Raw genomic sequence first — 23,446 nt, 5'->3', positions numbered from 1 at the left:
AGGGATGTTTGCTCTCCCCGTTGCTATTCACCTTGGCGATAGAGCCGCTGGCAATAGTGCTTAGGGCATCGAGGGATTGGAGAGGGATTGAGCTGGGAAGGGGGTTGCTGTTGAGCACAGGGTCTCATTGTATGCGAACGGCCTGATCTGGTGAGCAGCATTGGAGGCACCATGGTGATCTTGAGGAAGTTCGTCCGGTTTTCGACATACAAATTTATTATGGGAAAGAGCGAGGTGTTCCCAGTAGAGGCCAGAGGGCAGGAAAGGAGGTTAGGAGAGTCGCCGTTTCGGGTATTGTGGGCGAGTTTTAGGTATTTGGTATCGAGGTGGCGCGTAGTTGGGCGTAGTTGCATAAACTGAACCTGGCTCGGTTGGTGGATCAGATGAAGAGGGACTTTAAGAGGTTGGATGTGCTGCCGCTGTTACTGGCAGGGATAGTGCTGCCAAGGTTTCTGTTTGCATTGCAGAACCTCCCAATCTTTGTTCCCAAGTCGTTTTTTAGGAAGGTCAATGGGCTGACCTCTGTGCTTGTGTGGGTGGAGAAGACCTTGCAGGTCAGGCGGACTTTCTTGGAATGCGGGTGAGGGGTGGGGGAGCTGGCATTGCCAAATATGATGAACTATTACAGGGTGGCGAATATTGCTATGGTTAGGAAATGAGCTGTGGGGAGGGGTCAGGGCAGCTGGAGTTGGCATTGTATCGGGGTATGTGTTTGAGGGCTTTGATGTTGGTGCCTTTACCATTCTCGTTAGCCACACACTCCGCGAGCCCAGTGGTGGTGTCCATCCTAAGGGTGTGGGGGCAGTGGGGGCAGCACCTGGGGCTGGAGAATGCCTCGGTGTGGGCGCCGATCGATAATAACCATAGGTTTGCACCGTCGGGGCTGGATGCAAAGTTTAGGGGGTGGTGGCAGGCAGGGATTGAGTGCTTTGATGACTTGTTTATAGCAGGCAAATTTGCGGGGTTGGAGTTCCTGGAGGAAGTGTATAAGTTATCCAGGGGGAATGGCTTTAGGTACCTGCAGGTTTTGGATTTCGTAAGGAGAGAGGTGCCATCGTTTCCTGGGCTGCCGCCCTTGGGGTTGCAGGACCAGGTGCATTCAAAGGACAAAATAGGGAAAGGGAAGGTGTCAGATGTCTATAAGGAGTTGATTCAGTGGGAGGGAGCCCTGGTGGGAAATATTAAGCAAAAATGGAATGAGGAGCTGGGATGAGGAGGTGGGGGATGAGATGTGGGTGGAGACCTTGTGGATGGTAAATGCGTCCTCATCATGTGCGAGGTTAAACCTCATCTAGTTTAAAGTGGTGCGCAGGGCTCATATGACAAGGGTGAGTCGGTTCTTTGCGGGGGTAGAGGATAGATGTGGGCAGTGTGTAGGGGGTCTTGTGCATCATGTCCACAACTTTTGGGCGCGTCCAAAATTGTGGAGATTCTGGGAGGGGTTCTCAGACGTGATGTCCGAGGTGATGCGTTATCTTAGTTGGTTTAACATTGACTGCAACTGGGTACAGTGCGACTAGAAACAGGCTTCCAACACAAGAGATGGTCCAACACTGTTTTATTGAATCCGCTGATTGCTGTACATAATCTGCTGTGGGTTGACACTCTATTCATCTAACTGATAACCTCCTACTGGCTTGACCAGACTAGCTCTCTGTCACATGGAGACGGTGCTCACGGCCTTGTGCACGCTAACTATCTCTGTAGCTGTATCCTGTGAGAAGAGGGAGAGTCTTAATGCCTTGTGTGTTTTATAGTGGTAGTGTCCTGCCTGGTGATTGGTTGTTCTGTGTTGTGTGTGTTCATTGGTTATCCTGTATGTCAATCACTGCCTGTCTGCATCAAATTATATACATGAGTGGATATTATGACATGAGGTGCTGGGTGTGGAGATGGTTCTGAGTTCAGAGGTGCTGACATTCAGGGTATCATAAGACCCAGAAGTCCAGGGGTGAGAGAGGCCGATGTTTTGGCCTTTGCCTCCGTGATAGCCCAGAGACAGATTTTGCTAGGGTGGCATGACTCGGAGCCGCCAAAAGCGGGAGTGTGGGTGAGCAACCTGGCAGAATTCCTGAGGCTGGAGAAGGTCAAATTCGCTTTGAGAGGGGTCAGCAGATGTGTTCACCTGGAGGTGGAAGCCATTTATTAATTTCTTTAAGGAGGTTTGAGGGGTTAAGATGGAGAAGGCATGACGTGAGGTGGAGTCGCCGTTAGGGGAGCAGGTTGTTTGCAGTTGTTTATTGTTTATTGATTTGTTCTGTTGTTCTTCTGATTCTTTTTGTATATGTGAAAATGCCTTGAATGAAAATATTTTAAAAAAAAAGATGTTTGCCTTACACCTGGCACTCATGCTTGAGTTGCACCCTCTGCCAAGCATTCTGATCACCAGACTAGATTAAGGAACAGTCTGGCTTCATGTTCTTCCTCTTCTTACTATGTGAACAGTGACTTCAACGCTTACTTGCTGCAGGGGCATTACGACAGCCAGCAAGGCAGAAGGTTGGTCTCCACATCTGGAAATCGTCTACCAAAACATGAATGTCCCGGTCAGAAAAACGTGGGGAAACATGATGCACCCTTTCCCCCGCATCTCCTATGTGTGAAGTGCTATGAATAAAAATGTAGGGTGAAAAGGGTTGTGAGCTATTCAGAAGACAATGCTCTCATTCTCTTCGTGTGCCTCAATGATTACCGGTGAGGTATGTTGGAGAAACTATTGCCATGCAAATGCGCTTGGGGCCGTGCACCTTTTGGCTGTGACTCCTGAGTATCATGGGGGGCTCCATTCTCATTGATGAACCTATTTTCTTTTAGTTTCCTCAAGAACTCTTCCATCTCTGCACAGCCAATCTGGGAGCAGAAATCTGGGCTCTGGTGCTTGTGTCATATTAGTTATACATGCTTTTGATTCAAAGTCACGGTGGATGTGTTGGAAAGAAATATACAACAAGGAATTTCATGTTCTCTCAGGTCCCGTGGTATGAGTAAGCTTCTGCCATTCAATGCACTGACCACAATGATCAAATTGATTTATTTCAGGCTCCACAAAGCTGTTTCCAACCAGGCAGACTTAAAAATAAGCTTTTCCCAACACAATCAATCTGCTGTCTAATCGAATCACTACAATCAACTGGTGATCATACAGCGGTTTAGAGCTGAGGACAATAGTTTGACTGTGGGGGACAGCATCTGCTGAATTCAAGACACCTGCCCTCAGTGCATCTTTCTGCATTGCTGCCTAATTTATTTGGTGCAGCACACTGTATACAAAGCACAGGGATGGTTTATTCTTAAAAGTTGTCGCAATTCAATGGAATCTTTTTGCGCAATGTTAAATCGCCATACCAAGATGACACTCAACCTCTCACCAATTTGTTACAATTAATTCAGGTACTAGGCCATTCAATTTTGCTGTGGCTTTTTGTATCTTAGTTGGTGGCCTTCAGCATTGAAACAGAAAGATTCACAAAGGCCATTTAGTTGGTCATGCCTGTGTGGCTCTCTGTGAGGGCCATCAAAATGGCCACATTAGCTAACTGCAATTTAAATTGGACACCTGCTAGAATGGGCATGACGATCGTGATTAAACTTTCTCCATTCATCGTGATGCTGCAAATGATTACTATATATAGCTAGGCTTACCCACAATGTCCATTGGCTGCACACATCAGCATGGAGCTTGATGTCATGAGTGTTTGGTGCTACTTAAAGGAGTGTATTGTGACTGCAAGAACATAGAACATATAACATAGTACTTACAGTGCAGAAGGAGGCCATTCGGCCCATCGAGTCTGCACCGAACCAGTTAAGCCCTCACTTCCACCCTATTCCCGTAACCCAATAACCCCACCTAACCTTTTATGGTCACGAAGGGCAATTTATCATGGCCAATCCACCTAACCTGCACGTCTCTGGGCTGTGGGAGGAAACCGGAGCACCCGGAGGAAACCCACGCAGACACGGGGAGAACGTGCAGACGTTCAACAAAGAAGTGTTGAAAGCTCTTTGAATATCAACGGTGGCTCAGCTGATCGTACTCTTGATTTTGAATCACGAGCTTCCAGGTTCAAGTTGCTCTTGCATGCAAAAATTAATGCTTGGTGCATCCGTGCAGTAATGAGGGACTACTACATAGCTGAAGGTGCCATCTTGTGGAGGTGGGTATAAAAGATCCTGTGGCACGAATTCAAAGAAGCGCAATATTCTGCCCAATATTTATCCCTTAATCAACATCATAAAACATTGTCTGCTACAACATGTTAACACTCAAAACTACTTCAGTGGCTATAAAATGTTTTGAGATGCCTGGTGGTTGTGATATGTGCTACATAAATGCAAGTCTTCCTTTCTTTTTCTGAATCTGGGCTGTGATACTTTGAAGAATGTCAGGACTGCTGTACATATGAGAGAGTAAGCACTCAGGGTTTCTGACAATGTACAGGATGCCTTAATACATGACGTGGAGAGAAGAATATATGTACTCTTTATTTGAGGGTAGGGGTATGAGGTCAGGAACCCTTCCAGATATTGTAATGGCCTTTGGCTGAGAAGTAGGAGCATTTACAATTACTTTAAAATTATTGGAGAATCTGTAATTGTTTTAAAAAGTAGACCAGACCAGGTAAGCATGGCCGATTTGCTTCCCTCAAGGACAATAGTGAACAAGATAGGTTTTTACAACAACTGACAATGGTTTCATGGTCATCATTAAATTTTCAATTCCAGATGTTTGATTGAATTTAAATTTCACCATTGACCATGGTGTGATTTGAACCTGAGTACCCAGAGCATTACCCTGGGTCTCTGTATTACTAGTCCAGTGACGATACCACTCTTCCATAATCATCCCATCTTTCTTGATTGTAAAGGGATCAATTGTAATTTTATTTTTAAAAACTAAATTTAGAGTACCCAATTATTTATTTTCCAATTAAGGGGCAATTTAGCATGGCCAATCCACCTAACCTGCACATCTTTTGGATTGTGGGGGTGAAATCCACACAGACACGGGGAGAATGTGCAAACTCCACATGGACAGTGACCCAGGGCCAGCATTCGAACCCGAGAACTCAGCGCCGCAGTGCTAGTGCTAACCACTGCGCCACCGTGCTGCCCCTTAATTTTCTTTGACAATAAGAAATACTGACCCATGTGATTTGGTAACCCTTTGACCTGGAAGCAGTACCAACAGGGAGGAAGATTAAAAAAAAGGAAACCTTGTGGCCAGACACAAAGAGGATGCCGACTGAAGGAGAAGCAGAATGATTGACCTGGAGCTGAGATGGTCCCAGAAGGAACTGAGCCATTTAAGGAAGATTGAACGGGCAGAACTCAGTTCCACAGAAGCTACTGCCTGTGGAGAATCAGCTAAGTCCTTGAAGGAGAGGGATTAAATTTTGGCTTGGAAGAACTGTGCCTGACACTGTGCCTGATGCTGTGCCTAGACTGTGAAGTGTCTAGAAAATCGGTGAGATAGTTTCTGTTATCATAGAATCATAGAATTTACAGTGCAGAAGGAGGCCATTCGGCCCAATCGAGTTATGTCACATATTACATGTGGAATTCATAATTCATATTGACTGTAATTTGCCTGTTAATTTAAATTGATTCTTATTTGTGTTGAAGTAAAAGTTAGAAAATGTGAAAGCTTGTTGCTAATTTCTTTATTTGTGGGGTCATGCGGTAAATTTAGATTATGTTGTTTTATGCATCCTCACCCAGGATCGCATTGATGTATGCTTAGGAAGAAATGGGAAGATACAGCAGTGGAGACCAGTGCCAGGATTGTTGCTTTAAGAATATAGATGCTGTGGAGATGGTTAACAACCTCATATGAGATGTCAAGGTGAATGAGTTCATCCTCAAATGAAGCTTCAGTTTAATTATAAATACTGTACCTAATAAGAGGTTACTTATGTTTTAAAGTTACAAACTGGGTGATTATAGTTTAATGGACTCAGCCAAGGACCTCGGGCATTTTAAATAGAATCTAATTTTGCCTCTGTTGCGACTACGGATCAAGTGGTGCTGGAATTGACCGAGCAGTAGCGCAGGGTGCCGTGACAGAGTACTGCAGTGGTAGCTCGATCAGATTGATGTCATTACAGCTCTGGACACCACTGTGCAAAGGAGCCTCCAAGGTGTCACAGTGTATCAATCTCTTCTCCAGCAGTTCAATAGGATTGCTAAGATGCTGTGCAAGGAGGATGCCAATGGCTCCATGGAGCTCAGATCTGTGGTATTGGCATCATGTAGGCTCCTCCCTGCTAAAATGCCAGTGTGCCCTTACTGTTGACTGTCAGCTAGCCAGGGCAGTCTGCTGCAGCCCAGGTCAAGAAGTTACTGTTTGAACCTAGGCCCTCTAGGACCAGGATTCCTCGAGGTCACTCTCCAAAGCTATCTGTAGTCTCCTTGACTGAAAGTCATCAGCATTCCATGACCCATAGAATCCCTGCAGTGCAGAAGGAGGCCGTTCAGCCCATTGGATTCTGCACCAACCCTCCGAAAGAGCACCCCACCCAGGCTCAATCCCCCGCCCTATATCCGTAATCCCAACCAATCTTTGGACATGTAGGGACAATCCAGCATGGCCAATCCACCTAACTTGTACATCTTTGGACTGTGGGAGGAAACTGGAGCACCCGGGGGAAACCCATGCAGACGCAGGGAGAATGTTAAAACTCCACACAGACAGTCATTCGAGGTCGGAATCAAATCCTGGTCCCTGATGCTGTGGTGCTATGCTATGCTGGAGTTATTGGAGAAATATCTCGTATGAGCACGAGGAGAGACAAAGGCACAGGGAAGATGGACACTAAGGGAATATACAACGATGATTAGTTATTTTTTGTAAGAAGTACGTATTGGGTGAATTAATTAAATTGGATCATAATTAACAAAGGGTATCCTTGTACACAGACGGCTTGTGACCATATGTGTCAGAACCGAGTGCGGCGATGGGTGATATAGTAGAGCTGTTTGGGTCTTTTTCGAGGTAGAAGCTAAATTTGGATAAAAGTGAATATTTTGTGATGTACTTGCAAAGGGTGAGAGCAGGGGTGAGGGGCTGCCACTCCGTAGGGCAGAGCCCTTTTTAGATACCTGGGGGTGGAGGTGGCACGAGATTGGGGTGGGGCTCCGTAAATACAACATCACTAGTTTGGTGAGGAGGGTGAAAGCGGATTTGGTACAATGGGATTGTCTTCCTCTGCCGCTGGCAGGTCGGGTGCGGGCAATTAAGATGAATATATTGCCGTGGAATTTGTTCATTTTTCAATGCCTGCCGATCTTTTTATCAAACGCATTTTTAAGGAAGTAGAAAAGGTGATTCCCTCGTTCATTTGTGGGGAGGGGTGGGAGGTGGCTACGATTAAGAAGGTGCTGTTGCAGAGAGGACGACAGTCAGGGGGTTGGGTCTCCCAAATCTATTGTGTTATTACTGGGCGGCGAATGCTGAGAAGGTGAGGGACTGGGTTAGAGAGAGGGACTCCCAGTGGGTTAGAATGAAGGAGAGTCTTTGCAGGGGGTCGGGGTTGAGGACGTTGGCAACAGCACCACTCCCTATGACCCCGGGAAAATATTCAGGGAGTTCGGGTGTAATGGCAACGCTGAAGATCTGGAGGCAGTTGCGGAGCGCTTTAAGTTATGGGCAGGGTCAAGGGAAATGCCGATTCCAGGGAATCATGGGCTGGATTCTCCAAAAATGGGGCTATGTCCCAGGCCGGCCAACAAAGGCTGGCGTTTCACTCTTGACTTCTCTTAAGAAAGTCCTGAGTGATTTTTCTACCCGCAGGGGGCTGGCAGGGCCCCGGAGTACTTCTCGCAGCTTGGACTGCGGATACGGGCCCCGCACTTCCTGTCAGGAGTCCGCGCATGCGTACGGTGGTGGCCTGCAGCAGGTGCGCCGTGTGCCATAGCAGTCTCGGACCGTCATCGACAATGTAGGCCCCCCCGAGATGGCGCAAGCCCGCAGATCCCAGCCACCAGATCGCTGCCCCGGCCGCCCATGAGGCCCCCGGTGCTCGATCCCCCCCGCCCCCCACCAGGGCGGCTGTGAACTGAGTCCGCAGCCGCCACCCGAGGTTCCCGACTGGCGATACGTGGATAGAAGCACGCCGTCGGGAATTCGGCCAGTTTTGCCTGGAGAATCGCTGGGGGGGGCCTCTGTCAATGATTCCCCAGCCGCGCCATGTAATCCGGGAGCGGCGCCGGGCACAATTCCCAATTAAACATCGATTCTCTGTCCTTGTGCCAAACGCAATTTCAGAGCGGGGCTGCGGAGAATCCGGCCCCCTAGATTCGAGCCAGGAAGGTGGTATGGGGATTTTCGGAGAGGGGAGTTAGGATTTGTTTCTGGGAGGATAGTTTGCGAAGTTGGAGGAGCTGGGGGAGAAATATGAGTTGGGACAGGGGGAGATGTTTGGGTGTATGCAGGTCCAAACTTTGCCAGAAAGGAGGTACAGAGCTTCCCAGTGGCGCCAGCTCCCACACTGTTGGAAGAGATATTGACGACGGGGGATTGGAGAAGGGTGGGTGGCGGTGATGTATGGGGTGATTCTGCGGAAAATATGGGGCGAGATTCTCCCCTACCCGGCGGGGCGGGGTGTTCCGGCGCCGAGGAGTGGCGTGAACCACTCTGGCGTCGGGCCGCCCCAAAGGTGCGGAATCCTCCACACCTTCAGGGGCTAGGCCTGCCCCGGAGTGGTTTGCGCCCCGCCCACCGGCGGGGAAGGGGCTTGGCGCCACGCCAACCGGCGCCGAAGGGCCTCCGCCGGCCGGCGCGGGTTGCGCATGCGCAGGAGCGCCAGCATGTGCTGGCGTCATCCCCGTGCATGCGCAGAGGGCTTTCTTTCCGCACCGGCAATGGCGGACTGCTGCAGCCTCTGGTGCGGAAGAATACAGTTGGCTGCTGTTGTAAATGGGAGACATCGGATCAGCCATTATAATACATCTTCCCCCTATTTTCAGTTCGGCTGCAGACAATGAAAATTGAATGAAGAGATATACAATGGGCAGCTGATCTGAAGTCACCCATTTATACTGTTGCCCAAAATCAAAACTCCCTCCAGTGTATCTCACAACTGTTGCTTTTTAATTCTTGAAAAATAAAATAAAATTGGGAGTGCAAAAATAAATGCTCTTGAGCTCTATTATATCCTGGCTCCAAGATAATTTCTGATTTTTGTTACCGGTAAACCTAATGTATTTCACCCCAATTTGCCTGCAAGTTGTAGGCGACTTAATAAATCTTCTTTTGTTTGTATAAGGCTTAACCACGTAAGGCAAAAACAGGATAGGAAATTTTACAATGTTATTTTATTTTTTTAAATAAATGTTGTTATTAAGGATTTTTCATATTCTACAGAACCAAGGTTAGGGTGAACATACATTGAAAACAAAAATATATACACATTGGTCGTCTTCCATTATTTACATTGGTTGTCTTTCGATATTTGCGACGGTTAGAGCTTCTTGTTTTATGTTCTCCAGTACGCGCTTAGTTCTAGCTGGTTCCCCGCTTCACTCTTCACCTTTTCTTCCTGACCCCTGACCCCCTCTCCCCTTCTAGTCGTCTGGCTCTTGTGCAGCCTTCGCTCTGTTGAATTCTGCCCACCGCTTGGCCAGTTCAGCCCCAATGTCCTGGTAGATCCGGTGACCTTCCCAGTGCAGTTCTTGGACTGCCTGGCCCAGTGTAGGATTCTCGCCTAGTCTTGGTACCGGTGCATTTTAGCGCTTATCGCCTTTGGCTGTTCCCTGGCTCTGGGCATTGGGCGAAGTGACCGGTGGGCTCTGTCTATTTCTGATGGATTGGGGAAGCTATCCCTTCCCACCAGATTGCCCAGAATCTGGGCCACACAGTCTGTGGCCCACAATCCACAGGTTTTGGCACCTCGATCGGTTTTCCTGGTCATCGCTTTTCCCCTTGAGCTTCCTGTGTCGTGACCAACCTTGTTACATCTTTTTCCAGGATGATTATCCGGTTACCCTGGCCCATTGCAGCGTTCTCCAACTTTTTTATGGTGCTCTCCTGAGCTTCCAATCACCTCTTTGCCTTGTCTAGGGCCACCTGCATGATCGCCAGAGCTTCCATGACCACCCCCTTAACCACAGCTTGAATGTTGTTTTTTGTCTCTTCTCTGTGTTCTCTCAGTTCCCTTGAGAGAAACATCTTCCACCTGTCCTTTGCTGTAGAGGGGTGGGGGTGGGGGAATGGGGACCTTGTGCGGCGGGTCGGTTCTTCTCGTTCAGGCGGGGCCCGGGTTTTGCTGTCTTGTGCGCGTACCGGATTGGACATTTGTTCCTCCAGGCTTTTTCCACTTCTAGTTTTCAGGCGGCGTCTGGAGTGGCTGTTGCTTGCCTTTTGCCTTCGGTTTGCTGATGGTTGAGATGTGTGGATGTATTTTTCCTTCATGTTAGTGGGCTATTTAGGTTAAAAGAGCCTATTTTTGTGTTTGTGGGAGGAGAGCCACGTGATGAGTGACTTCTCAACACATCCCCCTCACCGGACATCTTTCAGAACATTTACTAAAGGAAAATGGACACTTCACAAACTGGGAACTTTGACGGCTTTATTCGGTTGTGCGGTCCATTGTACTGTATTTTAGCTTTCAGCTTCTCAAGGCTCATCTTGGACACATTCCCACTTTCGGAGATTGATACATGGTTCTTGCCTTAAGAGTCCTCAGTATTTGACTGGCAACAACACATTGCGGAGCCCTGGCTTGTTACCCCGAGTAACCAACACCTTACATCAGAATCAGGCTTTGCTAATTTAATAATTGGCTCTAACTGTTGCTCAGGTAGTCACAGTTGTCATGATATTCAGGTGAACATTATAGCTCATACATACATACATAATGATGGACAGATCAACGGACCAATCAACACACACAACACAACAGCCAATCACAGACAAGAGCATACACAGTAGAAAACAGGGAACACAACACTTCCTGGGCACTCGAGCAGGAGACAGCTCAGGGCACCTACCTCATTGCCAGCCACTCAGACATTCACCATGTGCTGAGTACCAGAGTTTACTATGTTAATAGTTGATTGAAATAAAACTGCGTTGTACCATTCGCAACCGTGTTGGTTCGTCTGTGTATCAGAGTACCCAACACTTCAACAGTGGCCACTTAGCATCAGTGGCTCAGATGAGAATATAATAGTCACTTCACATGACCTCTTCATCTGATTTTGAATAACTACTATATCCACTGAGCCAGCCTATGCAAGGTTATGATGCGCCTATCACTCAGGTCTTTATTAGGAATCCCAAATATCCCATTGTTAGATGGCTCATTTACACTTGCTAGAAGTGACGTACATTTGTACACAGGAATCAGTTCCCTGCAAACAAAAGGAATGTGGTCAAACGTTGCATCTTTTTTGAATTATCCAGGAGCATGATGACCATATAGTTTCCCCATTGCTTTCTTCATGGCAATGTCTTCCCGCCAATTAGAGTTGACTTGACAACCAATCAGCACCCTATTCATATGATATAAATTCTTGAAATAGTTTGAAATTTGGCATTCTTGCTTTTGTCCAGATGAGTGCAAGACAAAAAGCTTCAGCAGCATGTCCCTCTTTTCAGCAAGAATCAAGTTCTGTGCTACCAAATGACTGTTCATATAAAAGTGGTCAAGTCAAACAAAAATCTAACCACCCAGGACTACCTATCGAAATAACTTCATTACAGTCAGCAGAGGATTTCAGAGCTGATGAAGACAACCTATTCTGTTCCTTCTGTTAATTAGAATCTAGATCGAAGCTTGCACCACCATGCTCTGTAACAATGAAAATGCTCAGAAAGAGATGTTTTAATGTAAAAATGCAACATTTCTGATAAAAGATTTGGTGATCAGGCCTGAAAACAAACCTGGTAAAATGATATTTCTCTACTTCCAACAGTCTGAATCTCAGACTTTGACAGCTGCATCAACCAAGGAATACAATGCTGCCTTCAGACGTTGAGAGTTAAGAAATTCAATTATTTTTCTCTTGAAAACACTGCATCCTGTAATTTATTCTTTTTATATGTGTTATCGAATATATTTTTACATGTGCTCTTTTATACATGTTTTGAAATTATTCTTCCCAACATAGCTGATACAGAATGTTGATAAATATAGGTGAGGAAATTAAGCTGAAAGTGTGCAGCCTGCAGGCAAGAGGATTGTGTGTGAGAAAGCAGGCTATCCCTGCCCTAGTGATGTCAAGGTGGAGATTATGGGAGCATTATTCAAATCAGAGTTAACACAAACTCAAGCCAGCAATACCTCGGATGACAGGCTTACGCATGCCCATGTTGATATTTGCACGTGCTGTATGAAGAGGGAGATAACAGTGTAGTGTGAGTAATTCAAAGAAGAGATTTATAAATTAGGGTGAGGTAATTTTGACAAAAATAAATATCTATGCTTCAGTGAATTTTGTTTAGAATGACATGACACACACATTTAGATTTTATTTCCTTGGTTTTACTATTCAAAGAGATAATGTGATGTTTGAGGCATTTCTTATTCAGCTTCAATAAACAAAATGGTTAGTTATCAATATATTACCTCAACAGTTCAAAAAGAAAATGCAACCCTGCCTCATCACCAGCCGAAGAATGGAAATCTCAACGTGACAGGGAAAAAGGGCAGGGAAGTGCGAACTAGCGGATTTGTTCTTGTAGTAAGCTGACACAGACATGATGGGCTGATTGGCCTCCTTCTGTTATGTAACCATCCACAGATTCTATCTTTCTCTGACAGCTCCATCAGAACAGCTTCCATTGTAAATGAAGCCTATTCTGCGTGAGGCAGGCAATCTGAAAATTAACTGTCCCATTCATTTTCCATTAGATTTAATTGGATCTCACTGATGACTACTGTTCAAAAAACTCATTGAAGTTCCTGCAGAGAAGAAAAGGGTTCAATTTGAAAAGAGTTTTAAGTACGTTAATTTGTATTCTGCTGGGGATGGAGACAATTGCCAAAAAAATATCAGATTGGAATTGTAAAATTAGTTGCGACGACAGGAGCTGAATGAAGAGTTGTCACTTAATCAGAATGATGTTTGTAAGAAGAAAAATATATTGAAATTTCAGCCTTTTGCCATAATTCTGCTGGCTCTGGGGGCATCAGAAAGTCTTAGTAATCACTGTGACAATGTAGTACTGGTAAATGATCAGATGACTAATCTTTTATAAAGAGGCAACACCACATGCAGCCCAGTAGGATACCACATTTAAATAATGAGTGGATGTCAGCACATAAAACACAAGAAACAAAGTTATTCATGTATCAATGGCTGATGTTTCTGTAAATTACTGCATTCCCTCATGAGTATTCACATTATTATCATGGCCATATTACAGAACGGCAGCCATCTCAGAATTTGAAGAATTGCATAAAACTCTCCTTATTGGACAAGCAAGACTCTATTTATACCAGCTTAGGGTTAAGTTTGCCACCTTTCTGGACATCCCATGGAACTTCATTGGCAACAAACCTGGGAAAACAGGCTACTGACCGATCAGCCCACACTTGATTTTCTTAATTCAAAGGTTATCAGGGTGGGTGGGAATGTGGAGTTGAGGCCACAATCAGATCAACCATGATCTTATGGAATGGTGCAACAGGCTAGGAGGGGTCGAATGGCCTAATTCAAATGTTTGTATTACATTCGTAAAATTTGACACCAAGCCTCGTGGGAGATATTAGCACAGGTGTTCGCAATCTAGTTCAAAGAGTTGGTTTGATGGTGTAGTTTAAATTAGGAGATAAAACTGGAGAAACAGAGGGAAAAGGATGGTACATCTATGATCTTGCAGCCTAGGAATCTGAATACACAGCCACCAATGTCAGAGCAAAGAATTTCAGGGATTCGCAAGTGGTCAGAATGAGCTGAGTGTGGAGATCTCAGAGGGTTGGAGGCAGGTGAAGGGTACAAAGATACAGAAGGGTGAGATCTTCATGGAATTTGGAAATGAGAATGAGCATTTGCCATTAACATTAGGAACCAATCTGATAATGTTAATGGTTATTTTTTGTTGGGATTTGAACTCAATAGTACATCTGTACTATATCCACTTTGAAATAACCTGGCCTTCTTTGGAGCTTTATAACACTTGATTCCAGCTGTTTTCACTGCAGTAATTTCGGAGGGTTTTTGTAGGCAAGTATTTTATATACAGCTACAGCGAGGGTTCTATATAATGCATAGAAACGATTTATTGGGAAGCTTTCCTCAATGAGGGTGTAAACTAGCTCTCTAACAAGGAGTATTTTTAAAAATCCATTCATGGTATGTGGGCATCGCTGTCTGGGCCAGCATTTATTGCCCTTCCCTAATTAGCCTTGAACTGTGTGGCTTGCCAAACCATTTCAGAGGGCATTTAAGAGTCAGACCAGGTAAGGATGGCAGATCTTATTCCAATGGATTTCTGCAACAATCAACAATGGTTTCATGGTCATCATAAGACTTTTGATTCCAGACTTTTTTTAATTGAATTCAAATTTTACCATTTCCTGTGGTGAGATTCGAACCTGGAGCATTCCCCTGGGTCTTTGGACTACTAATCCTGTGACAATGCCACCATGCCACTGCCTTCTCTTCTTTGGTCCATCTCACTCCTCAAGACCTCCAGACATTTGGACTGAATGATAGTGACTTCCTTGAAACTATCGTCCTGTAACCCTAACTCCAGCCAAGAATAACCTATGACCTGCCATTGCGGATGTCTGGTTAGCCCAACTTTCCTATTAATAACCACCCCTGCCCTCCGCCCAGTGCTGAGCTATCATTATTTGTGTACATTTTTCAGATGCAAAAGGGGGAACTTAAGCTGGAAAAATCCAAACAGACTCATCCTGTCTGCAGTAAGCATGGGTGCATTCACCCCATAGGAATGCATAATCCCAAGTTTAATGGACTTGGGAAACTGGATTTTAGATTCCGTACAGAGCTGTAGAAGGATATGGAACATCCTACATCTGTAAGTTAATCATTGCCAGGACTGGTGCAGGGGCCATTGCTCTCTTTTCCATACTATTGGCACCTTTCAGGCCACAGCTGGAGCATCAACAGGCAGCAGTCTGTCGGCAATATCCAGAGTCGTTTCTCAAGTCACAGTTGATTTGCTCAGGAGAACACATTACTTAATCAGGTTTTCAAACAACCCAGCAGCAGTGGCAGAGCACCAGGCAGGGCTTCTTTATCATTGTTGATTCCCTCAATGTCCTGGGTGCTACTGACTACACACAGACCGATCACTATGGCTCCCGGGAACGGGAGCCATTTGCTTCAGCAGGAAGAGATTCCACTCTGATAATGTACAGATGGTGTGTGACTCCGGGAATGTCATTGTAAACATGCGTGACAATTACCACAGCTGCACCCGTGACTCCTTTACCCTTGTACATTTCTGAGAGAACCTAATAATGTCTGGCTGCCAAGTGAGGAATGTAAATGTCCATAGCTGTGTTTTATTCAATTTATGGCATCCTCTCCCTTTTGGGTGATAATTGGGGTGTGAGAGAAGTGATGGTAGCTGCAGTAGCAGTAACAAAGTGGAAATCTATCTTTAAAGGCATGATCTGGATGAATAGATAACAAATTACAGTGTTAGTTTAAGGATCCTCGGTTCCCAGTTGTTCTTTTACAACATGGCAACACAATGTGAGCAGCAATGATGGATGCTGAAGAGAGCTCAAAGTGGTGCGTTGGAAGACATTAGAGGAGCTACCTGGGGTGCATATAATTCTGTAATCAATTTTCATAGATATGTCTAAGAATAACTACCACACACTTCATTCTAACAGAGAATGGTGATGACAGTACACGTACAATCTTCTTCTGAAGAGACAGGCAATGTCCTTGGCCACAAATCACCATGAAAATTTAACAGGTCAAGCAAGTATCATTTTCTTGGGCATTAATTAATTTGTTGGGGGGCACAAAGGGAAAATCCTGAACTAGTTTCCAAACTCATTTCAATAAAGATGCGTTGCAGCAACTGGAAAATAGACAAAGGGCTGGATTCTCCGCTGTCGGGATTCTTCGTTGCACCGGCAGCCTGGGGATTTGCCAACGGCGTGGGGCTGCCCACAATAGGAAACCCCATTGGCCAGCTGGTGAGACAGAGAATCTCGGGGAGCGCTGCACTAGAAATCTGGTGTGGCAGGACGGTGACTCCCACCCAAAAGGTTTCATCTGTAAGCCAGGGTTGCACCTGAAGCTCACGATCACAGGAATTAAAGGTCAGTTTCCTTGCCCAAGTGCCATGCATATCGTTCAGTACTTTTTTAACAAAGGGTAACATTCACTGTCATGATTTTAGGTTGCAGATTCCCTCCATTGTGTTGTGTGGCACTACCATCGTGCTAAATGGGATAAACTTTGAACAGATCTAGCAACTCAAGACAGGGCATCCATGAGGCGCTGTGGATCATCAGCAGCAGAATTGTATTCAACCACAATCTGCAACCTCATGGCCTGGCATATCCCGCACTCTACCATTACCACCAAGCCAGGGGATCAACCCTGGTTCAATGAAGAGTGCAGCGGAGCATGACAGGAGCAACGTCAGGCATACTGGAAAATGAGGTGTCGATCTGGTGAAGCTACAATACAGGACTACTTGTGTGCCAAACAGCATAAGCAGCAAGGAATAGACAGAGCTAAGTGATTCCACAATGAACGCATCAGATCAACGCTATGTAGTCCTGCCACTTCCAGCCGTGAATGGTGGTGGACAATTCGACAACTCACTGGAGGAGGAGGAGGTTCCATATATATTCCCATCCTCAATGATGGAGGAGCTCATCACATATGTGCAAAAGACAAGGCTGAGGCATTTGCAGCAATTTTCAGCCAGAAGTGCCAATTGAGTGGTCTATCTCGGTTTCCTACGGAGGTTCCCTGCATCACAGATGTTAGTCTTCAGGCAATACGATTCACTCCACGTGATATCAAGAAACGTCTGAATGCATTGGATACTGGAAAAGGCTATGGGCCCTGATGGGAGTGACCGCCCTTGACATCAGGGCAGCATTTGACCGAGTATGCATCAAGGAGCATGAGCTAATCTGGAGTCAATAGGAATCAGGGGGAAACTCTCCGCTGGTTGGAGCCATACCTGACACAAAGGCTGTGGTGTTTGGAGGTCAATCATCTCAGCTCCAGGACATTGCTGCAGGAGTTTCTCAGGGTAGTGTCCTAGGCCCGACCATCTTCAGCTGCTCCATCAATGACCTCCCTTCCATCATAAGGTCAGAAGTGGGGATGTTTGCGCATGACTGCACAATGTTCAGCATCATTCGTGACTCATCAGATAATGAAGCAGTCCATGTCCAAATGCAGCATGACCTGGACAATATCCAGGCTTGGGCTGACAAGTGGCAAGTTACATTTATGCCACACAAGTGCCAGGCAATGACCATCTCCTACAAGAGAGGGTCTAACTATCGCCCCTTGACATTCAATGGCGTTATCATCGCTGAATGCCCCAGAATCAACATCTTGGAGGTTTCCATTGATCAGAAACTGAATGGGACTAGCCATATTAATACTGTGGCTATCAGCGCAGGTCAAAGGCTAGGAATCCTAAGGTGAGCAATTCACATCCTGGCCCCCAAAAGTCTGTCCACCATCTACAAAGCACAAGTCAGGCGTGAAATGGAATACTCTCCATTTGCCTGGATCAGTGCAGCTCCAACAACACTCAAGAGGGTGCCAGGCTAAAGCAGCCCGCTTGATTGCTCCCCATCCACAAACATTCAAAAAACACTCCACCACTGATGAACAGTGGCAGCCGTGTGTACCATCTACAAGATGCACTGCAATAACTCATCAAGGTTCCTCAGACAGCACTTTCCAAACCTCCGGCCACTACCGTCTAGAAGGACAAGAGCCGCAGATACCTGGGAACCCCACCACCTGGAGGTTCCCCTCCAAGTCACTCACCACCCCGACTTGGAAATATATTGCTGTTCCTTCACTGTCGCTGGGTAAACATCCTGGAACTCCCTCCCTAAAGTACAGTGGGTGTACCTGCACCTCAAGGACTGCAGTGGTGCAAGAAGGCAACTCACCACCACCTTCTGAATGGCAACTACAGATGGGCAATAAATGCTGGTGTCCGTAAATGAATTTAAAAAAACATTTCGGTTCAGAGGTTTACTTTAAACAACTGACAGAAATTTGAAATGATTTTGGTGCAAAAAAAATGGAAACTCTTGGAATTCAAATTACAAGCTGAAATGGGAATGTGTTCACAGAATCATAGAATCCCTACATTGCAGAATGAGGCCATTTGGCCCATTGAGTCTGCACCAACCCTCCGAAAGAGCACCCTACCTAGGTCCAATTCCCTGCTCTATTACCCTGGAACGCTAACTAACCTTTGAACACTTAACGGCAATTTAGCATGGCCATTACACCTGACCTGCACATCTTTGGACTGTGGGAGGAACATGCAAACTCCACACAGACAGCCACCCAAGGTCGGAATCCAACCGGATCTGAGCCAGTAGTGTTAAACACAGTGATATCATGCTGCCCACAAGCAAGAAAATGGATGTTTAATTAATTTTTGTTATTTTTACTTATCTGCCTTAAAAATGACGGCAGACCGAGTGGTGATGTGATGATATGGCTACAAAAAAGGTTACGTGCCAGGAGTCAGGGGTTCTCCCCAGAATATGGGCAGAGTACAAGCATCGACTGGCTGCTCACTCGTAAATAAAGTGTTATTTGTTACAAGCCATTCTTGTTGGGAACCCAGCACTTCCACAACGACAGGCAGCGATAGATGAAAATAAAATAAAAACAACAAATGGTGGAAATTAGAAATATAAACAGAAAATGCAATGACACCATTTGATCGTGCATAGGATCTGAAGTAGAGACTTTACTTGAAACACTGTCTTATGCTGGGGGAAGATGGTGGCAAAGTAGTCTTGTCACTGGAGTAGTAATCCAGAGACCCAGGGTAATTCTCCACCATGGCAGATGGTGAAACTTGAATTAAATAAAAATCAGGAATTAAAAGACTAACGATGGCTATGATTGTTGTGAACACCCATCTGGTTCACTAATGTCCTTTAGGAAAGGAATCCACCTGGCCTGGCCCATATGTGACTCCAGATCCAGTGCAATGCGGTTGGCTATTAAGTGCCCTTGAAACGGCCACTCCATACAGGGGCAATTAGGGATTGGTGACACTCACATCCCATGAATGAACAAAATAGAACTGTTCCTTGTTTGTATTCAGTGCCCAATTCCAATTCTCTTCTCGCACCGAGTGATGCACTAAGGCAGACTTTGATCTGTTTCAATCGGTCGCTCATCTGTCACCAGTTTATAGCTTGAGGGGTGTCACTCAATATTAAATGTGTCTGACCAGGAGTCTCTCCTGCTTTTACCGCCAGCCATTGGCACGGTGCAAGGATTTGTAAGTTGATCTTCAACCTGTTTGGCCACATTATAAACACACCTTCCTTGGCCATTAAGTCCTGGGGTGGGATTCAAACCTAAAGCTTATGGCTCAGAGGCAGGGATGCTACCCACTGCACCAGAAGACCACCTAGTATTTACTGTCATGTAGTTGCAATGATATATAAGCATCAATCGCTCATGTGCTGAACACATGGTGGTGTGACTTCTTTGAACTCGGCATATAAAAACATACGTACATGGATAAAAAGCTTGAAGACGTCAGCGGCAGGGCTGTGTGTCCTGTGTTCTGTTCACAGGCCAAAGTGAAACGGAGACCAAGACACACTTCTCATCTCATGTTGTCATACTGTCCTTCCTTAAAGGCAAAATTCACAATATGGTAAATTTTTCCAGCATTTTCTAACTTTGAAAGGATGAAGATCAACCATGTAGAAGATTGACTTATTAATAAAATAAAGCTTAAAGTGGGGATTAACAAACTTCGAACATTCCTGCTGGTACTGTAAATATATACCGTTCATCGAGAGTTCAAGTATCTCGCATTTAATACCTTATACAAAGTAACCTGAGGATTCTGACTGTTGCTGAGGATGATACCAACTGCCTTGAAATATCTTGTCCAAAGAGTATTTTCTTTTCTCTCTGTGTAAGCTTGAAATGGGAAAACCGTTTAACAATGGGGCGAATGAGCCCTAACCTGTCTTCAGTCAATGTCAGAACTTTTCTGAAGAAGACAGAAGGTCACAATATCAGTGAGAACCCTGGTTGATTTGTTTCATCTGTAGCTGAGGAGCACAGCGACCAATTCACTGTCTGTCGGCCCTGCATAGACTTAAAAGAGCAAATTTAGTCACTGTCCTGTTCTGTGGGGCCCCATTTCACGTGGAATTGCAGCAGCTTAGAGTTTTCTTTGCAAAAAAAAATCCTTTTTAAACAACAATATTTTATACCTTTGCCAAGCTCAATTGACAAAACACACAACTAATTTGATCTTTTGCCCAAAGTATGAAAATAGTATTTGGCAATCGACATGAAAAAGAGATAAATGTGACATGTTGAGATAACTTCAGATATCACGGACTGAAAGCTTGGGCATCACTGTAACAGATGTTAATATTTATAAAGGTTAAAACTAATTTCTATGTGTTTGTTTCATTCCAAGATGTGAGTAGATATATGGTTCAGTGTCACCACTGTTTGTTCTGACACTTGGTTCTGTTTTTTTCTGCTGTCTAGCTGTGATGACAAATGGCAATTCTGTTTGTTGTGAAAGGACAAAATTAACAGATGGGCATTGTGAGGCAGGTAATATTTTTCACTGTTTGTTTGTCTTAGACGTCACTGCCAAAACCTACAACATTGCAATATTGTGTTTATAACACTGGCTTCCCCGGATGGCATTCACTGCCCATGTTCAGTCACCGTGGCTTTTCTTCCCTGCTTGATCATCTGGGACTGTTTCACACGTCTCCAGTTATCAGTTACAGATCCTGTCTTGGGTGTTGGAGGTTGTATGTGTCGAGAAAGATTACTTCAACATTGCAGTCATTTAATTAAAATGTGTCCCAGGGACCAATCCTTCGACAGCATGAGTAATGCAGGGGTCACAACTAGCAGATGCCCTTGGACGTAAGGGGTATGCATTTTTACACAGGTTGCCAATATGTGAGAAGACTGTGGGCCAATCAATCCACTGTATTTGTCACTTGAAGCTTTCAGGATTTGCTCAATATATGAAAACCTGAAAATATAATTTTTCTGAAAATTATCAGACTGCCTGAACATTAAGGAGCTTGCATCCACAATTAAAACATGAACAAATCAATTCTTATGATGACTTAGATAGAGGGTTGATGCTTCCAAGGCTATGCATGAAGTGCAGATTATTGCCAGCTACTTGCATGGGTCATAAACTCAACCCCCCCTCGCTATCTTGAGTACCACTTTTTCCCACAACTGATAGTCTTTTTGTTTCGGCAAATAGCCGAATAGTGACATCGGAGCCTGGAAGCCATCTTTATATGTTGTAAACATGGTAAATCATGCCACATTTTTCAACGTTGGAAGAGCCTGTGCTCACAAGGAACTCAACTCCAATATAAAGTGGACACATCCAATGGAAAATCATCTTGCCTACCTTAGAGCCTCTGTTAAAACTGACCACATTATTTTAGTAATTTCAGAGGTATTTGTTCAGTTAAGCATGGCTTTTGCAGCTGCTTTGGATCATCTTTCACATTAAAACTCCACTTCATTTTCTAGCTAATGTGGGTATTTACACAGGCCACCCAACCGAGCTGAGGGTACGAACACCAAACCAACTGAGAGGGCGCTATTGTGCAGGCAGCCAGAGAAAACAAAACTCCTGGGCTGGATTTCTCCCACCGTTGGGATTCTCTTTTCCCGCTGGCTTCCCTTGAGGCCCACATTAAGATGCTCAGCATATACATTGATAGCAGACTGTGACACAGAAGAATGTGGCACACATTCTATACATTGATTCACGTGAGGACCCTTTCAACCATCTGTCATAATACACACCAGTATATTATGGTGCAGACACACACACACTGATGGACATGCAGTGGGACCAATCAGCATACACAACACTGCAGCCAATCACCAGTGAGAGCACACGCACTATAAAGACAGGGGACAGGAGAGTTCCCGCTCATTCTAGTAGCAGCCAGCTGGGAGCACAGAGATCACAGCCTGCAACACAGACATTCACCATGTGCTGAGTGCATCACCTGTTTAGGACTAGGCAAGGGTCAACAGTTAAAGCTGGTATTGCATTTACCCACAGTTCAAGTATGTTAATATAGTTAACCTTATAATAAAATAGAGTTGTACCACTTCCAGTCTTGGTGACCTGTTTGTGATCCAGAACACCCAACACATCATGGTACAAGGAGTGGTAGCATACTAGCACTTCTGAGACCCACTTGCAACTAATCAGCATTCCGGCATCCTGAAGTATGGAGAACATCAACCCGGCGCCGCCGCTCCGCATTGCCGGCAATCTCGGGTCAATTGGAAGATTTTTAAACAGCGCTTCCAGCTCTTCCTCGAAGCCACGGACAGGGAGAACGCCTTGGACACCAGGAAGATTGCTCTGCTCCTCTCCACGGCTGGGCAACATGCCATCCACATCTTCAACTCCCTCACATTCGCAGACGACAAGGACAAGACAAAGTACAAGACGGTTCTCCTCAAATTCGATACTCACTTCAGCATAGAGGTCAATGAAAGCTTCGAAAGATATCTGTTCCAGCAGCGCTTGCAGGGTAAGGACGAGCCTTTGCAATCCTTTTTAACACACCTCCGCATCCTTGCGCAGTCCTGCGGCTACGGGCCCACCTTCGACTCCATGATACGCGACCAGATCGTATTTGGTGTTCTGTCGGACCCCCTGCGTCAGCAATTCCTTAGAATTAAGCAACTCACCCTAGCGACCGCCATCGAGACCTGTGTCCTGCATGAAAATGCCACCAGCCGGTACTCCCACATACAGGCGGCTGAAACGGCACGGCAAGGTCCCCACGAGGCGGAACGGGTCCAAACAATTGAACACCTCCAAGGCTGCAGCCTGAATGAGGGCGGCCATTTTGCACGCTTTTCGCGGCCTCCCGCGCTTGTACGCACCAAACGAGGGGACGGTGATGTGGAGGAACGTGATGCGCAGGCGCGCACCACGCGGGACCGCACCGCGCATGCGCGGTGGTGCAACGAGCGTACTGACGTCACGACGTGCGGCAACTGTGGCTCCACCCATTTAAAGCGGCAATGTCCTGCAAAATCGCGACAATGCCTACGATGTGGCAGACTTGGCCACTATGCTGCCTGCTGTCGAGCAGCTCAGCCTGCCAATTCGCATCGCTTCAGCCAGCCTCGCAGGAACGTTCGGGCAATTCAACCCATGTTCACTGAGTCTGATTCTGACTTCTCGCAGATCAGTGACACCGAGGACCCGAGGGAGCCGTTTCGAGTCACT

General features: G+C 45.7%; 1 protein-coding gene across 1 annotated transcript in view; it reads left to right on the top strand.

The window, feature by feature from the left end:
• The first annotated feature begins 5,251 nt into the window (after window positions 1-5,251).
• Window positions 5,252-23,446, top strand: part of LOC140429988 (uncharacterized) — a 50,876-nt gene continuing 32,681 nt past the window's right edge. Inside the window, exons 1-2 of the mRNA XM_072517566.1 lie at window positions 5,252-5,467; window positions 5,722-5,845. Of these exons, the coding sequence (XP_072373667.1) occupies window positions 5,805-5,845 (41 nt within the window). The 5' untranslated portion in view covers window positions 5,252-5,467; window positions 5,722-5,804. The remainder of the gene's footprint in view (window positions 5,468-5,721; window positions 5,846-23,446) is intronic.

This window comes from Scyliorhinus torazame, chromosome 1 (genome assembly GCF_047496885.1).
Source record: "Scyliorhinus torazame isolate Kashiwa2021f chromosome 1, sScyTor2.1, whole genome shotgun sequence".
In the NCBI taxonomy this organism is placed as follows: Eukaryota; Metazoa; Chordata; class Chondrichthyes; order Carcharhiniformes; family Scyliorhinidae; genus Scyliorhinus; species Scyliorhinus torazame.
The sequence above is the reverse complement of the archived record's forward strand: the minus strand, read 5'-3'. Positions and strand labels throughout refer to the sequence as shown.